The 14363-nt window shown below is 38.3% G+C and overlaps 1 protein-coding gene across 1 annotated transcript; it reads right to left on the bottom strand.

Annotated features, from left to right (window-relative positions):
• Nucleotides 1–1888: 1888 nt before the first annotated feature.
• LOC141629527 (uncharacterized) lies at nt 1889–4862 on the bottom strand. Its single transcript, XM_074442511.1, has 3 exons — nt 2856–4862; nt 2412–2758; nt 1889–2363 (listed from the first exon to the last, which is right to left on the bottom strand). Exons 1-3 carry the CDS (start codon nt 4860–4862, stop codon nt 1889–1891), a joined length of 2829 nt encoding a protein of 942 aa, XP_074298612.1.
• Between the last annotated feature and the right edge of the window lie 9501 nt (nt 4863–14363).

Here is a 14363-nt window from a genome sequence, read left to right as displayed (position 1 = left end):
TGACCTTATGGTGTTGAACAACCATCACTCGACTTACAATCTAGTCACTCCGTGACGTCACCTCATTAAGTGACTAGGGACAAAATACAATGTTGAAGAATCTATTGTTCCAAAATACTCAAGAGGGGGGTGAATTGAGGATTTAAAACTTTTTAAAGCTTTTTCGATTATGCGAATGTAATTGATTATTTAATGTTTATTGACTAAACTTTAACTAATCAACTAATGAAAGTAAGCGAAATAAACGAAAGAACGAAGAGACACACGGTTTTTGAAGTGGTTCAGTTTCACAAGTCGAAACCTACGTCCACTATTCTCGATTAATAAATTTAGTACCTTTCTACGGATTACAAATTTACTAACCCAACTCGTACAACTAACTCTAGCTGTAACTCAATGAGTATCGTTAAATACTCGAGTGACTAACTTACGCTAATAAGAAAGCACTAATGATTCTAACAAAGGTTCACGTTAATGAACAAGTAAGAAATCAACTAAGCACTATTATCTTATAACGATAAAATAAGAACAAGTATGCGAGCTTTAAAAACACGCGACCTTTCAAAATAACAAATCGGTTTTTCTGCTTGAAAACACACGGTTTGCTTTGTAAAATTAAAATATATTTTTATGCTTAAGGTCTCTATTTTAGATGTTGTAAATAGCAAAGTATTTATAGGAAAGAAAAGAGTAGGCCACACGGTTTTTGCAAAAACCCTAATAACCGAAAATAATAAGATATTTAAACAAATCATATGTTCTTATTATCTCTTTCCTAAAAGCCTTAAAAGATAATAAAGAATATTCAAAAAGATAGAACATAATCTATTCAATTATTATCTTTACTATAAATTCTTATATTATGATAAAATTTCCTAAAACAAGAATATCTTTTATCATAAACAAATATATTAAGTAGGATACATAAGATATGTAAAGATATTATTATAGAATAAAATATTTACCTAATATACCCTAGGTAACACGAGATGTCACGGCTCATATGCCTTGTGACTCGTGCAAACCCTAGTCTTAACATATGGGTGAGAATTTAGGTTTTAAGAGAAGTTTTGTTGAAACGCTAATTAGAAGCAAAGTACAACTCATAAGTTGACCCATCACGACTACTAATCAACGTCCAATACAAAACCGAACTCCTCACTAAACCAGGCTTTATAATATAAATACTTTCATTAAAACATTTAAAATAAACTTTAAACTATTATAAAAACCATTTTCGAAACAATATAAGTCGTGTGTAAAAACTCAGCATCTCAATGTTATAGTAGGAGAGCTATAACATTGAGCTCTTTTACTAGTAATGTTTTTTTTTTTTTTTTTTTTTTTTTTTTTTTTGGGGTAGAAGGTAAGTATATATTGATATCAACAAAAGAGATACATCATCCCGTATATGAGAGTTTTTGGAATATAACTATGAGAAAATGATAATAAAAATTACAAAATTGTGCAACACTAATGATGAGCTAATTGCAGCAGCCAAGTACGATCCCTAGCAGCTACTGCAGACTGGTTGCGAGCCTAGAAACGATAAAGAACATCCTTGAGAATCTGCTGACAAATTTTCCATGGCCAAGCAACAAATTGATCCAACCGAGCCTTATTACGAACTTTCCAAATATGATATGCAAGGCTAACATGACAAGCACTGATTATACTTCTCTGCAATTTACTTCTTCCTCCACCCACAGAATACCAATGACTCAAATCTTCTGGGGCAAAGCTAACACCAAGCATTGTCTGGAGAATAGTCACACATTTATGATCGAAAGTACACCGATAAAACAGTGAGCATGATTTTCCACAAAGAAAGTTAAAGATATAGGTAGCAACTATTAGTCCGTCCAAAGCCCATATTCATAATTCTATCTTAAGTAAGAAGCCTCTGCAAAATTGAATTGCCAAAGTATATGAATGAGCATTTAGGAACATTAAGGGGATTCCAGAAGGTAAAACGCCAAGCCACAGGAGCTTGAGGCTGTCTAAGCCACTGATAACCTTCAGCAACAGAGTAAGACTGATCAGAATTCAACCAATGATCAGTTGAATAGGCTAGTTTAAAAGGAACCATAGTGTGAGCAATTTTCTTCCATGTCCAACTACAATCATCAGGAGGATCATAGTTGGACCAATGAGTGCCTTTCATATACACATGGTTTATCCACTTAACCCATAGATGGTCCTTTTTTCTAGCCAACCACCAAATATACTTACCAATTAGATCCTTGTTCCAAAGTTTTGAATTTTTGATACCAAGCCCACCTTCAGCTTTGGGAGTACAACAACTTTTCCAACTAATATTTGGAGCTCTCTGATAAGCATCCTTGCCACCCCAAAGATAATTCCTACAAATTTAGTCTATTTTAGTCATTATCCCATTTGGTATGAGAAACATGCTAGACCAATAGAAATGGAGACTTGTAAGAACAGAGTTGACAAGTGTCAATCTGCCAGCATAAGAGAGATGTCGAGTGCCCCATGATCTAATTCTTGCACAAATTCTATCAATGAGCTGCATTCCATCATTCTTAGACAGTTTCTTGGAAGAAATGGGAACCCCCAAATATTTAAAAGGGAGAGACCCCTTCCTAAAACCAGAGACTTGAAGAATATCATTCATAACATCAGGAGCAACACCATTGAAATAAATATCAGACTTAGCTGTGTTAAGGCATAGTCCACTTGCCTTAGAGAAAGTAGAAAAAGCCCTAAGAAGCCACATGATAGAGCTAGAATTACCCTTGGAGAATAGAAGCAAATCATCAGCAAAAAAAAAGATGTTTTAACTTAATAGGCCCACACAGAGGATGAAATTTAAAGTCTTCCTGCTCACTAACCACATTTAAGATTCTTGAGAGATATTCCATGCAGAGTGTAAAAAGGAGAGGAGATAATGGGTCTCCTTGCCCAAGTCCACGTTTACCATGGAAAAAACCAAAGGAATTACCATTAAGAGAAAGGGAGTATGCTGGTGTGGTGACACAGGTCATGATTTTATCAATAAAGCCCTGAGGAAAATTTAAAGCTTGAAGCATACTCAGAAGGAAAGCCCACTCAACAGAATCATAAGCCTTCCTAAGATCAATTTTGAGAAGGCATCTAGGAGATGCAGACTTCCTGTTATAAAGCCTTACCAAATCTTGACAAATAAGTACATTTTTCACAATTTGTCTTCCTTTAATAAACCCACCCTGATTGGGGCTCACAATATCAGGTAGTACCTCACTCAATCTGTTACATAGAAGCTTGGAGATGCATTTATAAAGGGTATTACAGCATGCAATGGGTCTGAACTCAAGCACAGTTGAAGGGTGTTCACATTTGGGAATAAGAGATATAATAGTAGCATTCAATTGTTTCAACAGCTTACCAGTTAAGAAAAAATCCCGGATAGCAACACAAATATCAGCTCCAATTAAAGGCCAAGCATCTTTAAAAAGCTGACTTGAAAAGCCATCAGGGCCAGGTGCTTTGTTGGAAGGAATGGAGAAAAGACAGTTCTTGATTTCAAAGATCGATTCATCGGTTTCAAGTAAAATATGAGCATGAGCATCATTCACCAGACTACCTGTCCTGACAGTAGGAATGTGGACAGGAGAAGTGACCTTACTACTACCCAAGAGATCCTGATAAAATTCCAAAAAGGAGCTCTCAATGTGGACAAGATCAGTGTGGTGGTTACCATGAATATCAGATATGCTAAGCACTTTGTTATGCATATGACGGGCTTTAATATACCTATGAAAGAAGGCAGTGTTCTCGTCCCCTTCCTTAAGCCACTCAACTTTAGCTTTTTGTCTTAAAAAGCTCATGCTAGCTTTATGTAGAGTAGTATACTTCTGTGCAGCATCTTTCTCAGCAGCTAACAGATCCTGATCCAGAGGTGTTTGATGTAACTTGGTCTGGATATTATCTAATAAAAGCCTAGCCAGATCAGCTGCTTTATCAATATCAGAAAACTTAGCTCTATTGAGATGCTTCAAAGGCTTCTTGAGCCATTTAAGCTTGGACACCACTTGGAACATTTTACACCCCAAAATAGGTTTCTCCCGTTCATTTCCAACTATAGCAAGAAAATCTGATGCTTGTCCCCACATATTGAAATATCTGAAATGAGATTTCCTGATAGTTCCATCCAATCTTCTATAACATATACAAGGATTGTAGTCAAACAGACCTTCATTCAGAAAATAAGCATATGAATTAGGATATAAATAGAGCCATTCATGTTTGATAAGGAACCTGTCAATTCTGGAGTATACCCTAGTGTTAGAACCCTGCTTGTTGTTCCAAGTATAGAACGAGCCCTGAGCTTGAATATCCACTAATTCACAGTACTGAAGACACTGTCTGAATTCCTCAAGTTCACCCCACATAACAGTGCTGCCTAACCTCTCATTGAAATGCAAAATATTGTTGAAATCCCCACTCACACACCATGGACCAGAGTAAGAATCCTTAATAGTAGTCAGATCATGCCATAGATGTATTCTATCACTATCAGAATTAGACCCATCGACTACTGTAAACCAGAATTTCTCACCAGCATTAAGATCTTCCACAGCCACAGTAATTTGTTGATCAGAAGCACTCACCATTTGAACAATAAAAATCTGAGGAAGCCAAATGATCCAGATTCTCCCCCCAGGGTGATGCACATTATTATTAATACCATACCACCTATTACCAATATTATTCAGCACAAAATTGAAATTATGACTTTTGACCTTTGTTTCTACTAATCCATAAAGGCCAATTTTATTTTGATGCAAAAACCATTTAATATCACTTTTCTTATTTATATTATTAATACCACGAACATTCAAGCACCCAAGATTATCCATGTTCAATATTAATCTAATTAGAGTCAGTTCCCCCTTCCTGTTGAACCCCAACCTGGATAAGCTCAGTAGTGTGTGGCTGCTTGATAGGAGATGGTGGAGTAGTAACAAGTGAATCAGGAGGTTTAGTAGGAGAGGCAGGAGGGGAGGTAACTACAGAAGCATAAGTGGTATCTGCTGTAACTATTCTCCCACCTGACTGCACCACTGGACTCACAGGAACTGCAACTTTAGTAGGAGACTTATGAGTTGGAGCAATAGGCCTAACCACTGACCTCCAGACCTGAACCTGCTTAGGCACCAATTGACTCACAGTTTTCTTCCTACACACACTCTGATGATGACCAATACCCTTACAGAGAGAACATATCAAAGGCTTCCATTTATACTCAACCAGGACACTTTGCTGTTGACCATGTTCATCTTTAAATATAATCTTATCCAGGAATTCTTGCCCCACTTTAACCTCAACCAACAGCCTAGCATATCCCAGTCGAGTTTTATCAAGAGTAGCAGTGTCTGCCTTAATGTATTTGCCCAGCAGATAGGCTAGTTTAGACAGACACTGTTCACCCCAAAACTTAAGACCTAAGCCTCATAAACGTATCCATACAGGAACATGTTGCACAGGAGACTTATCAAACATTGGGAATCCCTGCTGTAAAACCAGTTCTTTACATTCCATCGTGGGAAACCTCACTAGGAAAACACCATTAGGAAGAAATGAGATTTTGTCATACTTGTACTTTCCCCAAATTCGTTTCACATGACCAGAAATGAGTTCCCAAGGTGGATTGCTCCCTAACACATAACATATAACAACAGTGTTCCAGTACTCGATTTCAGGTTTAACATCCTCAACAGTAAACTGAAGAATAGGCGAAGAAGAAGGGACAGAAGGAGATTTCTTACCAACAGTAGTCCATCCTTCTTCAGGAATTTCCTCAGCTTCCTCACTACTTAATTCCCCCGCATCTTCAACAATAACTTCATCAATCGATTCAACAATGGATCCAAGATCAATTTCTGGAAGCCCAACAATTTCATTAACTGATTTTGTACCTTTGGCATCCGCAGAATTTGGAACAACAGACGAACTTGCTTGATCCATTGCAGAAATATCTAGATTATGTTCAGGAATTTGTGTAAATGAAAGTCTAATACGGGCTCTTGATTTAGTTTTTAGTTTTTTTTATTAGTATTACGAGATTTTTTGGAAACAGATTTCCTTGCCATATTGCAATGGAAACCCTAGAATCCTAGAGAGAAGTCAGAGAAACCTCTCTCTAAAATCAGTTCATTTACTAGTAATGTTATAGCTGCAAAGCTATAACTTTACTAATTCAAGAAACTCATTCTTGATTATCATTACGAGATAATCACCTATACTATTCTAATCTTCAGAGAGATCTTCGAGTACAGGCTACATCATCATCCAAGCTTGATTAATCTTTAGACGAACTTCGTCTTCACATAATTCTTGAATGAATCTTTAAACCGTTTGATCTTTGAATGAAGGCTTGAACTTTTCACGCAATTGTCACAATCTTCTTTGTCGCTCGTTTGTATTAAGTTTATTCTATAACACTTTGACAAACGATTACACGCAACAAGTATATAAAATATAAAACACCTTGACATCATCAAAACATAAACATATAAGCTATATGATTCAACAAATGTTCATCTTATTCACTTGAATAACGTTCAACATTGTCTCCACAACTTATTCAGATAAACAAGGTATTCAATGTTTTCAATCAAACTGAATAATTCATTTCTTAAAGAAACTATAACAATGAATATGATCATCACTTATGTAAATATCAATACTCTATCCAATATTTACATAACAATCTTTAGCAATTAAGGTATGCTCCTCAATTCACATTGAGATGACATAACCATCATGTCAACGACTTTGGTTAGAGGATAAGCAACAGTTGCATCACTCTAATTTCCATTGCTATTTTCCTTTGTTCTATGCAATCTTTTCATCACATAGAGCATTTCTAAGTACACGTCTAAACAAGTTTTTAGACTCTGGTTCTAAAGCCAGTCAAACACTCCCACTGTTTTCACAGTCTCTCGGGGGACGATATTCGGCTAACAGAACTACTCTAGTTCCATCAAAATCCGGATATCAATTATCTCTTTTATAACATCGGATGATGTAATGTACTTAGCTTTCGTTCATGATTTGTACGTATAACACTTATACATACACATCCTTCATATGACTGATTTGTACGTATAACACTTATACATACACATCCTTCATATGGCATCTTTTATGTATGACTCCTCATACTTATCTGCTTTATACATGTATAACTTCTTATACATATATGTATAAATTCTTATATATATTATTCTTTATCCACATAGCACTCTTATATGCTGACCATTCCTTAACGAGGCCCATAACATCTAATAAGCGTAGGAATGTTTCCGTGTAATGCTTTTACACGAAATTCATAAATTCCTCCATTCAACAAGCGTAAATCCTTAGTGCTTCTCAAGTACTCAAGGACGCTCTTGATAATTATCTAGTGACACTCACTAGAAAATGATTGGTAATGACTTCTCATATTCTCAACATGATAAGTCCCGACGAGAGAAGCTTTTAGCATATTTAATAGATCCTGCAGCGGAAGCACAAGAGATCATATTAATTGTTCAACAACTTGAACGAGTCAAGAATCATATAACATAAGTCTCTTGACTATAATGCTAATATCCATACAGATCTATCTCATTAGATCCGGATATTTAATATGCGCCATGCTACCCTCAAGTATTCACCCGAAAATATTTCTAGTCACTAATATGTCAAACACATATTTTAGACTAAGAAATATCACCTTAGCTACATTTCTAGTCACTAATATGTCAAGCACATATTTAGACTAAGAAACTCACTTTAGCTCCCACTAAACTCCATGTATCATCATGTTATCTCGACACTCGAGTAATAGCGTTTTGATAGACTACATGATTGTAATACTACGGAATTTGTTAAGCTGTATACTCGGCCGAGTAGAGCCTACTCGGCCGAGTAGAGTTAATTGTGGAGTCTGTTTTGGTTTCGCCGAGGAATACTCGGCCGAGTATGGAGAATACTCGACCGAGTATAGCCTTACTCAACCGAGTATCCGGTCTGGCGAGTGTTATTTTATCGATTTGATTAGGGATTGTTTAGGGTTATATTATATTCAACGTCGATTTCTTAAACATCATTTTCCAACCCTAATCATTCTACGATTACTCTAATCACTCCCTAATCACTCCCTAATCCTCCACTGTGTGTGCAATCGTCGTAGTCCTTGCGTTCAATCTTTCATTCCTCCGTCGGTAAGTCCTTATCCCCATGTTTGATGATTTATATTTTAGGGTTTGTTCTTGATTATGAATTGGGGGAAATGGGGGTTTTGCAGTTAGTGATTGTATTATATGATTGTTGGTGTAGGTGACGATGTGATATTTGTTATGCATTTGTATGGTTGATTGCAGCGTAAGCGGATTGCGAAAAGGTAGGGTTTCCTACTCAGTTTTACTGTTAATTGTATGGCATGATTGTTCCGTGATATTTGTTAACTGCTGATCATCGGAGTATGGGCGTTGTTGTGATGGTGTTGGCGTGGAGTGGTTGTGACAGCTGTGATGCTGTGTGTTTGTGATTGTGGTGGAGTCACTTGCGGGAGTGGCTTCACACCCTAGTTCGCCCTCCGTGGAACCCGCCACGGGGGGGGATGTGCACATTAAGGGACAGAGATTTGTTTTAGTCGCTCGTTGATGAGCTGGACTTGGTGGGATCGGCTGCGGTCACCCACTGGCGGCGTGGATTACCTGTTGCGATGGGTAATCTGGCAGGGCTACACACTTCGGTGTGTAGTCGGTTACTATGTGAGATCGGTAGATCGAGGAGTGTGGATGATCAGCTGGTTACCATGTTGTTTGCCTTACATTGATTGAGTAAGACTGACCCCGTGTTGTTGTTTATAAAACCCGCGCTGATCTATTCGGGGATGGTGAGTAGACTTGACAGGTATTGTTATGGGTGAGCTTGGGACAGTCATGGGGGAATTGTCATCATCAGTCGTAGCACCACTGTTCGAGTCGTAGTTATGATTTCTAGTTGTTAGACATTTATTTATATTTCGTTGGACCAGTTTGAGATTTGGTTTTGATGTAAACATTATTTTATTGGTACTTTAATAAATGTGCTCAGTTCAGACGCTTTTGATATTTACTAACCTCGGGTAACCGAGATGGTAACATACTTTCATGGTAGGGTGGTCCTGGTAAGGCACCTTGGTATGAGAGGGTGTTACAAAGTGGTATCAGAGCCGAAGATTCCGGCACCTGAAACAAATGAACATAATGAACTTAGGGTGTCTAAATAAAATGAACCCGGAGAGAGTTGTTTGGAGCTACCGCAAAGACTTGGGAGACGTCCCGAAGTCGCATTATGGGCCTCACAATCTCAAGCCGGTCACCGGGGTAATTTGTTGTGAGTCTATTCAATGCGTGTGTGAGGTATGTGGAACTTGAATGGTTGAATCATGTGAAAGGAAGTGAGATATATGGAAACATGTGCAAGACATGGTGAAATTTATTGAAACGGATTTAGTATGAAATATGTTGGCATGTTAAGTATTTATTATGTGGCTTTCAAAAGGGTAGTGATACATGCGTATATGATCATGATGATGTTAATGTTGGTTGTTGGTAATAGCATCTGATTAAGGTCTTCCGTCTATGCATATGAATGTCGTGTTTAATTTTCATGTGGGTATGATAAAAGTTCATCTATCTACTGGTTTCTTGAAGTATTGGGTCGTTGTTGTTTGTTTTATTCATGTTCAAATTGTTTTGTTTTGAGAATTTGATTTGTATGAAAATCGATTACAGAAGGGTTGTCTTAAAACTGTCATAAGTTGAGTTCTAGAAATGATATGGTTGTGATTCTAAGTTGAGGTGATAGCTTGTCTTCTTAGGATTCTAATGATAGGTCACACGCCCAAAACGACCAAGTAACGAGTGAAATATGACTGTTTTACAAAAACTGGACGATGCTGAGAATTGTGTTGGTACTCGACCGAGTAAGGGCTACTCAGTCGAGTATTCCCAATACTCGACCGAGTAATCCTATGTGATAATTACGTTCGCTTCTGGAGTCGAAAAATCGGCCGAGTAATATAGTTACTCGACCGAGTATCTTGTACTCGACCTAGTATGCTATGTACTCGACCGAGTACCTTAGTGGGCGGCTATTTTGAGTCGGTGGCTATATTTTCACCTTAATTTTTAAGTCGGTGGCTATGTTCTTACACTTGTTTTGAGTCATGGGGTATGTGTACACGTATGTTTTGAGTCTTAACGCATTCTTTTATATATGAGACGGTCTTGATACGTAAGTTACCAAATGTTATGATAGGGAGAATGCCGGCTTATGAGAGATAAGTGTTGGATAAGGAAGACATGTGTTAATGTGGTTGTGAGAAATAGTCGAAAACGGAAAGGGAAGAATGATGAGCTAATCGCGGTAAAAAGCATGTTTTGGGAAATATGGTGAGTGATATAGTCATGTGTTGGGTAATATAAAAGTGAGTATATATGGGCAAGGATGATGTGAGTGTAAAGAAACGTGAGAATGAAATGTTGAAATGAGGGATATGAATGGTGACATAGTGGTATATGTAAGGATTTATGGAGAAAGACGGTTAGGATTGAGTTGGCTAAGGATGTATGTGATAAAGGGTCGCTATAGAGAGATAGAAACGAATGGTGTATAGTGAGATCGAGTTATGCCGCGATGGGTAGATAGTGGTCGAGTTTGGGAATTTGGAATATCTAGAGGTGAGCATAGTATGTAATTCCTTGGGAAATTATCGATATGAGGTAAAATTTTGGTTTTCTAGAGATACGAAAGGGAGATGCGACTAATTGAAGAGTAACCATTAGTGTGTAGACTTGATGGTGACAAGGGTGAGAGATAAGCAAGATGAGAGAGGATAAATGATAAGAAAGAATGATAAGCTATTGATATGAATCAATGGAATTAAGGCTGTGGAGCTACGAGAAAATAAACAAATTACTAAAGAGTTAGGTAGAAAGAGGAATGAGATGAATTATTAATTGGTATTATTGAGTAAAAAGGGGGAAAGAGGGATGGAAGTAAGTTGAGAGAACGTTGACCGGTGTAAGGAGCATGAAGGTAGGAAATTATGGATATGTACGATAGCCTCACTTGAGGGTGTGAGTTAATAGTTATATAGGAGAGCAGTACGATATGTTGGCCGTGAGTTTCGAGGTATTAAGGGAATAAGAAGCTGGTAGAGTGTTTGCACGATCTGAGATTTTGATGGAGAGTTAGGTAACGATATGATAAAGGATAGAATTGGAAATAATGTTGAGGTAGATTTTGTTGATGGATTGAATGTTTCTTATTTGGGATGATAACCAAAGAGAGGAAACGGAGTGTGATATTAAGAGGTGATAGGAAGAGAGTGGTCACATGAAGGATGTTGGTGTCACAGTATTATCACTAGTGTTTGAGGATGATGTTACTTTAGGGAAATTAGTTGTTCTAATGAGGTTGATCTTGTGGAAGTGACTAGTATGTTTGGTTGTGAGGGAGTATAAGATGTAGACATATGAAGTGCTCGCTGGATGTTGAGCAATAATGTTATGGCTACATTTGCCGGAGAGGTGATAATTGCGTGTGTGAGAGAATTTGCTATGAAAGGCACCTGAGTTAAGTCGGGATAAGAGGTATTCATTGTCAAGTGGTAACTTACGTGCTCAGGATTGGCTAGCTAGATTCGATTATGGGTCCATGAGGTGTAAAACTTTGTGTGAGGTCCTGGCCTCACGAGTAATGGTGTGGCGTGATAGTTACGAGTCATTATGTGTGTGTCCCGCGTCATATGTTATATTTATATATGTATGTATGATGTCTGTAAGTAATGGTGTGAGATTCCGACCTCAAGAGTCATGGCTTGGATAATATTTATAAGGTTGGTATTTGTGATCCCGTCTAATATGCTGCGTCGTGATCTGGTAGAGCAGTTTTAATATAGTCTTGTGGTCAAGGAAGTTGAGCTGAGTCAGTGTTATGAGATTCTAAAAGTTGTGATGGCTATCGATGTGGTTTTGTGCACTGTGCACGGTAATTCGTGTTGTGATACGAGTATTTTCGTGTTGTCATCGATCGTTGTTTGTTTACTGCTATTTCTTGTCAGTGTCGGTCGGGGCATATAGACCGTTGTGTTGTTTCCCGATGTTTCTTACCAGTGTCAGCTTAGGAGTAAAAATAGTGTATGGTATGAGAGAGAGTTGGGTATGGCCCTGTTGATGTCATGGCATAGTAATATTCTGTTAATGGGACACCGTTGTGAGAGGTTGTTGGACTGCTTTTGATTTTGTGTTAGATGAGGCATTGGTGGACCTAGTTATGAAAAGAAATTGTGGAACATGTGTGGTATTGAACTTAAAACTACAAGTGGTTTGACACCTTTCCTTGGGACAGGGAGTACGGAGTTTTAGGACTTAGTATCATGTTAAGTCAAGGGTATGTTTTGTGGTAATAGAATTGATGAACTTAAAAAGCTAATGTGAGTGTGTAACAATTGTGGATTGTGAGTTTAGCTAGATCATGGAGATGAGTGTATAAGTATATAGAAGTGTGTTGTTTTGCGGTAATGTGGAAGAGATGAAGTGGTGGTTATATTGAGGATTTTATGATATATGTTATGTGAGTACAAACAATTGGAGGCACGAGAGCTGATAGAGTAAGAGAACCTTTGATATAGGAATAGATGTAGTAGGTGTCGAGGCTATAGGCGAATATCGTTGACATGCGGTCGTGATGAGGATAATGAGAAGATATAATTAAGGATCTAGTATTAGTGAGTTACGAGGACGTAAAATTTATCTTAAGAGGAGTAGGATGTGACAAAGAGAGTGTGATGCTTGTACATATTATAATATAATTGGAAGTTTGAGTGTTGGTGTAGAGTAAAGGATGGATTTATGTTGGGGTTTATTTTATTACAGGTAATGGCTGTGCTTGTAGTAGTATGATGTTTATGAGTGAGAGTAACGGATTGTGTGAGGATAATTATGTGTGTGAGTAAACTTCGAGGACGAAGTTCGTGTTAAGGGTGGTAGAATGTAACATTCCGTTTTGATGGTTGGTCTTGTCCGGTGGATTGTCTCGGTAATTGAGGTGCTCGTGAGCTTTATAGTAGTGAGACAGAGTTGGCAACACTTATGTTATGGTTATTCAATGGTATTATGGAGTTAGTGTTGAGAGGCTATGTTTTAGTTGAGACGATATCGTAAGTCGTGTTGTGGAAGTTAGTGTTAGGTATCCATGTTCTATAGGTTGGGTTGGAACTTCGGGGACGAAGTTCTTTTTAAGGGGGAAAGACTGTAATACTACGGAATTTGTTAAGCTGTATACTCGACCGAGTAGAGCCAACTCAGCCGAGTAGAGCCTACTCGGCCGAGTAGAGTTAATTGTGGAGTCTGTTTTGGTTCTGCCGAGGAATACTCGGCCGAGTATGGAGAATACTCGACCGAGTAGAGGATACTCGGCCGAGTATAGCCTTACTCGACCGAGTCTCCGGTCTGGCGAGTGTTATTTTATCGATTTGATTAGGGAATGTTTAGGGTTATATTATATTCAACGTCGGTTTCTAAAACATCATTTTCCAACCCTAATCATTCTACGATTACTCTAATCACTCCCTAATCACTCCCTAATTCTCCATTGTGTGTGCAATCGTCGTAGTCCTTGCGTTCAATCTTTCATTCCTCCGTCGGTAAGTCCTTATCCCCATGTTTGATGATTTATATTTTAGGGTTTGTTCTTGATTATGAATTGGGGGAAATGGGGGTTTTGCAGTTAGTGATTGTATTATGTGATTGTTAGTGTAGGTGACGATGTGATATTTGTTATGCATTTGTATGGTTGATTGCAGCGTAAGCGGATTGAGAAAAGGTAGGGTTTCCTACTCAGTTTTACTGTTAATTGTATGGCATGATTGTTCCGTGATATTTGTTAACTGCTGATCATCGGAGTATGGGCGTTGTTGTGACGGTGTTGGCGTGGAGTGGTTGTGACAGCTGTGATGCTGTGTGTTTGTGATTGTGGTGGAGTCACTTGCGGGAGTGGCTTCACACCCCAGTTCGCCCTTCGTGGAACCCGCCACGGGAGGGGATGTGCTCATTAAGGGATAGGGATTTGTTTTAGTCGCTCGTTGATAAGCTGGACTTGGTGGGATCGGCTGCGGTCACCCACTGGCGGCGTGGATTACCTGTTGCGATGGGTAATCTGGCAGGGCTACACACTTCGGTGTGTAGTCGGTTACTATGTGAGATCGGTAGACCGGGTAGTGTGGATGATCAGCTGGTTACCGTGTTGTTTGCCTTACATTGATTGAGTAATACTGACCCCGTGTTGTTGTTTGTAAAACCTGCGGTGATCCATTCGGG

Source organism: Silene latifolia, chromosome Y (genome assembly GCF_048544455.1).
Source record: "Silene latifolia isolate original U9 population chromosome Y, ASM4854445v1, whole genome shotgun sequence".
Lineage (NCBI taxonomy): Eukaryota > Viridiplantae > Streptophyta > Magnoliopsida > Caryophyllales > Caryophyllaceae > Silene > Silene latifolia.
This window is presented reverse-complemented; position numbering and strand designations above follow the sequence as displayed.

What these genes read in the sequence shown, in the direction of transcription:
- LOC141629527 (XM_074442511.1), bottom strand. Translation starts at nt 4,862, where the DNA reads ATGGATAATCTTGGGTGCTTGAATGTTCGTGGTATTAATAATATAAAT. An exon ending in TCTCAAGAATCTTAAATGTG is followed by an intron (nt 2,759 to 2,855) that starts GTTAGTGAGCAG and finishes CTATTCTCCAAG; the next exon opens with GGTAATTCTAGCTCTATCAT. An exon ending in CATTTCTATTGGTCTAGCAT is followed by an intron (nt 2,364 to 2,411) that starts GTTTCTCATACC and finishes CTAAATTTGTAG; the next exon opens with GAATTATCTTTGGGGTGGCA.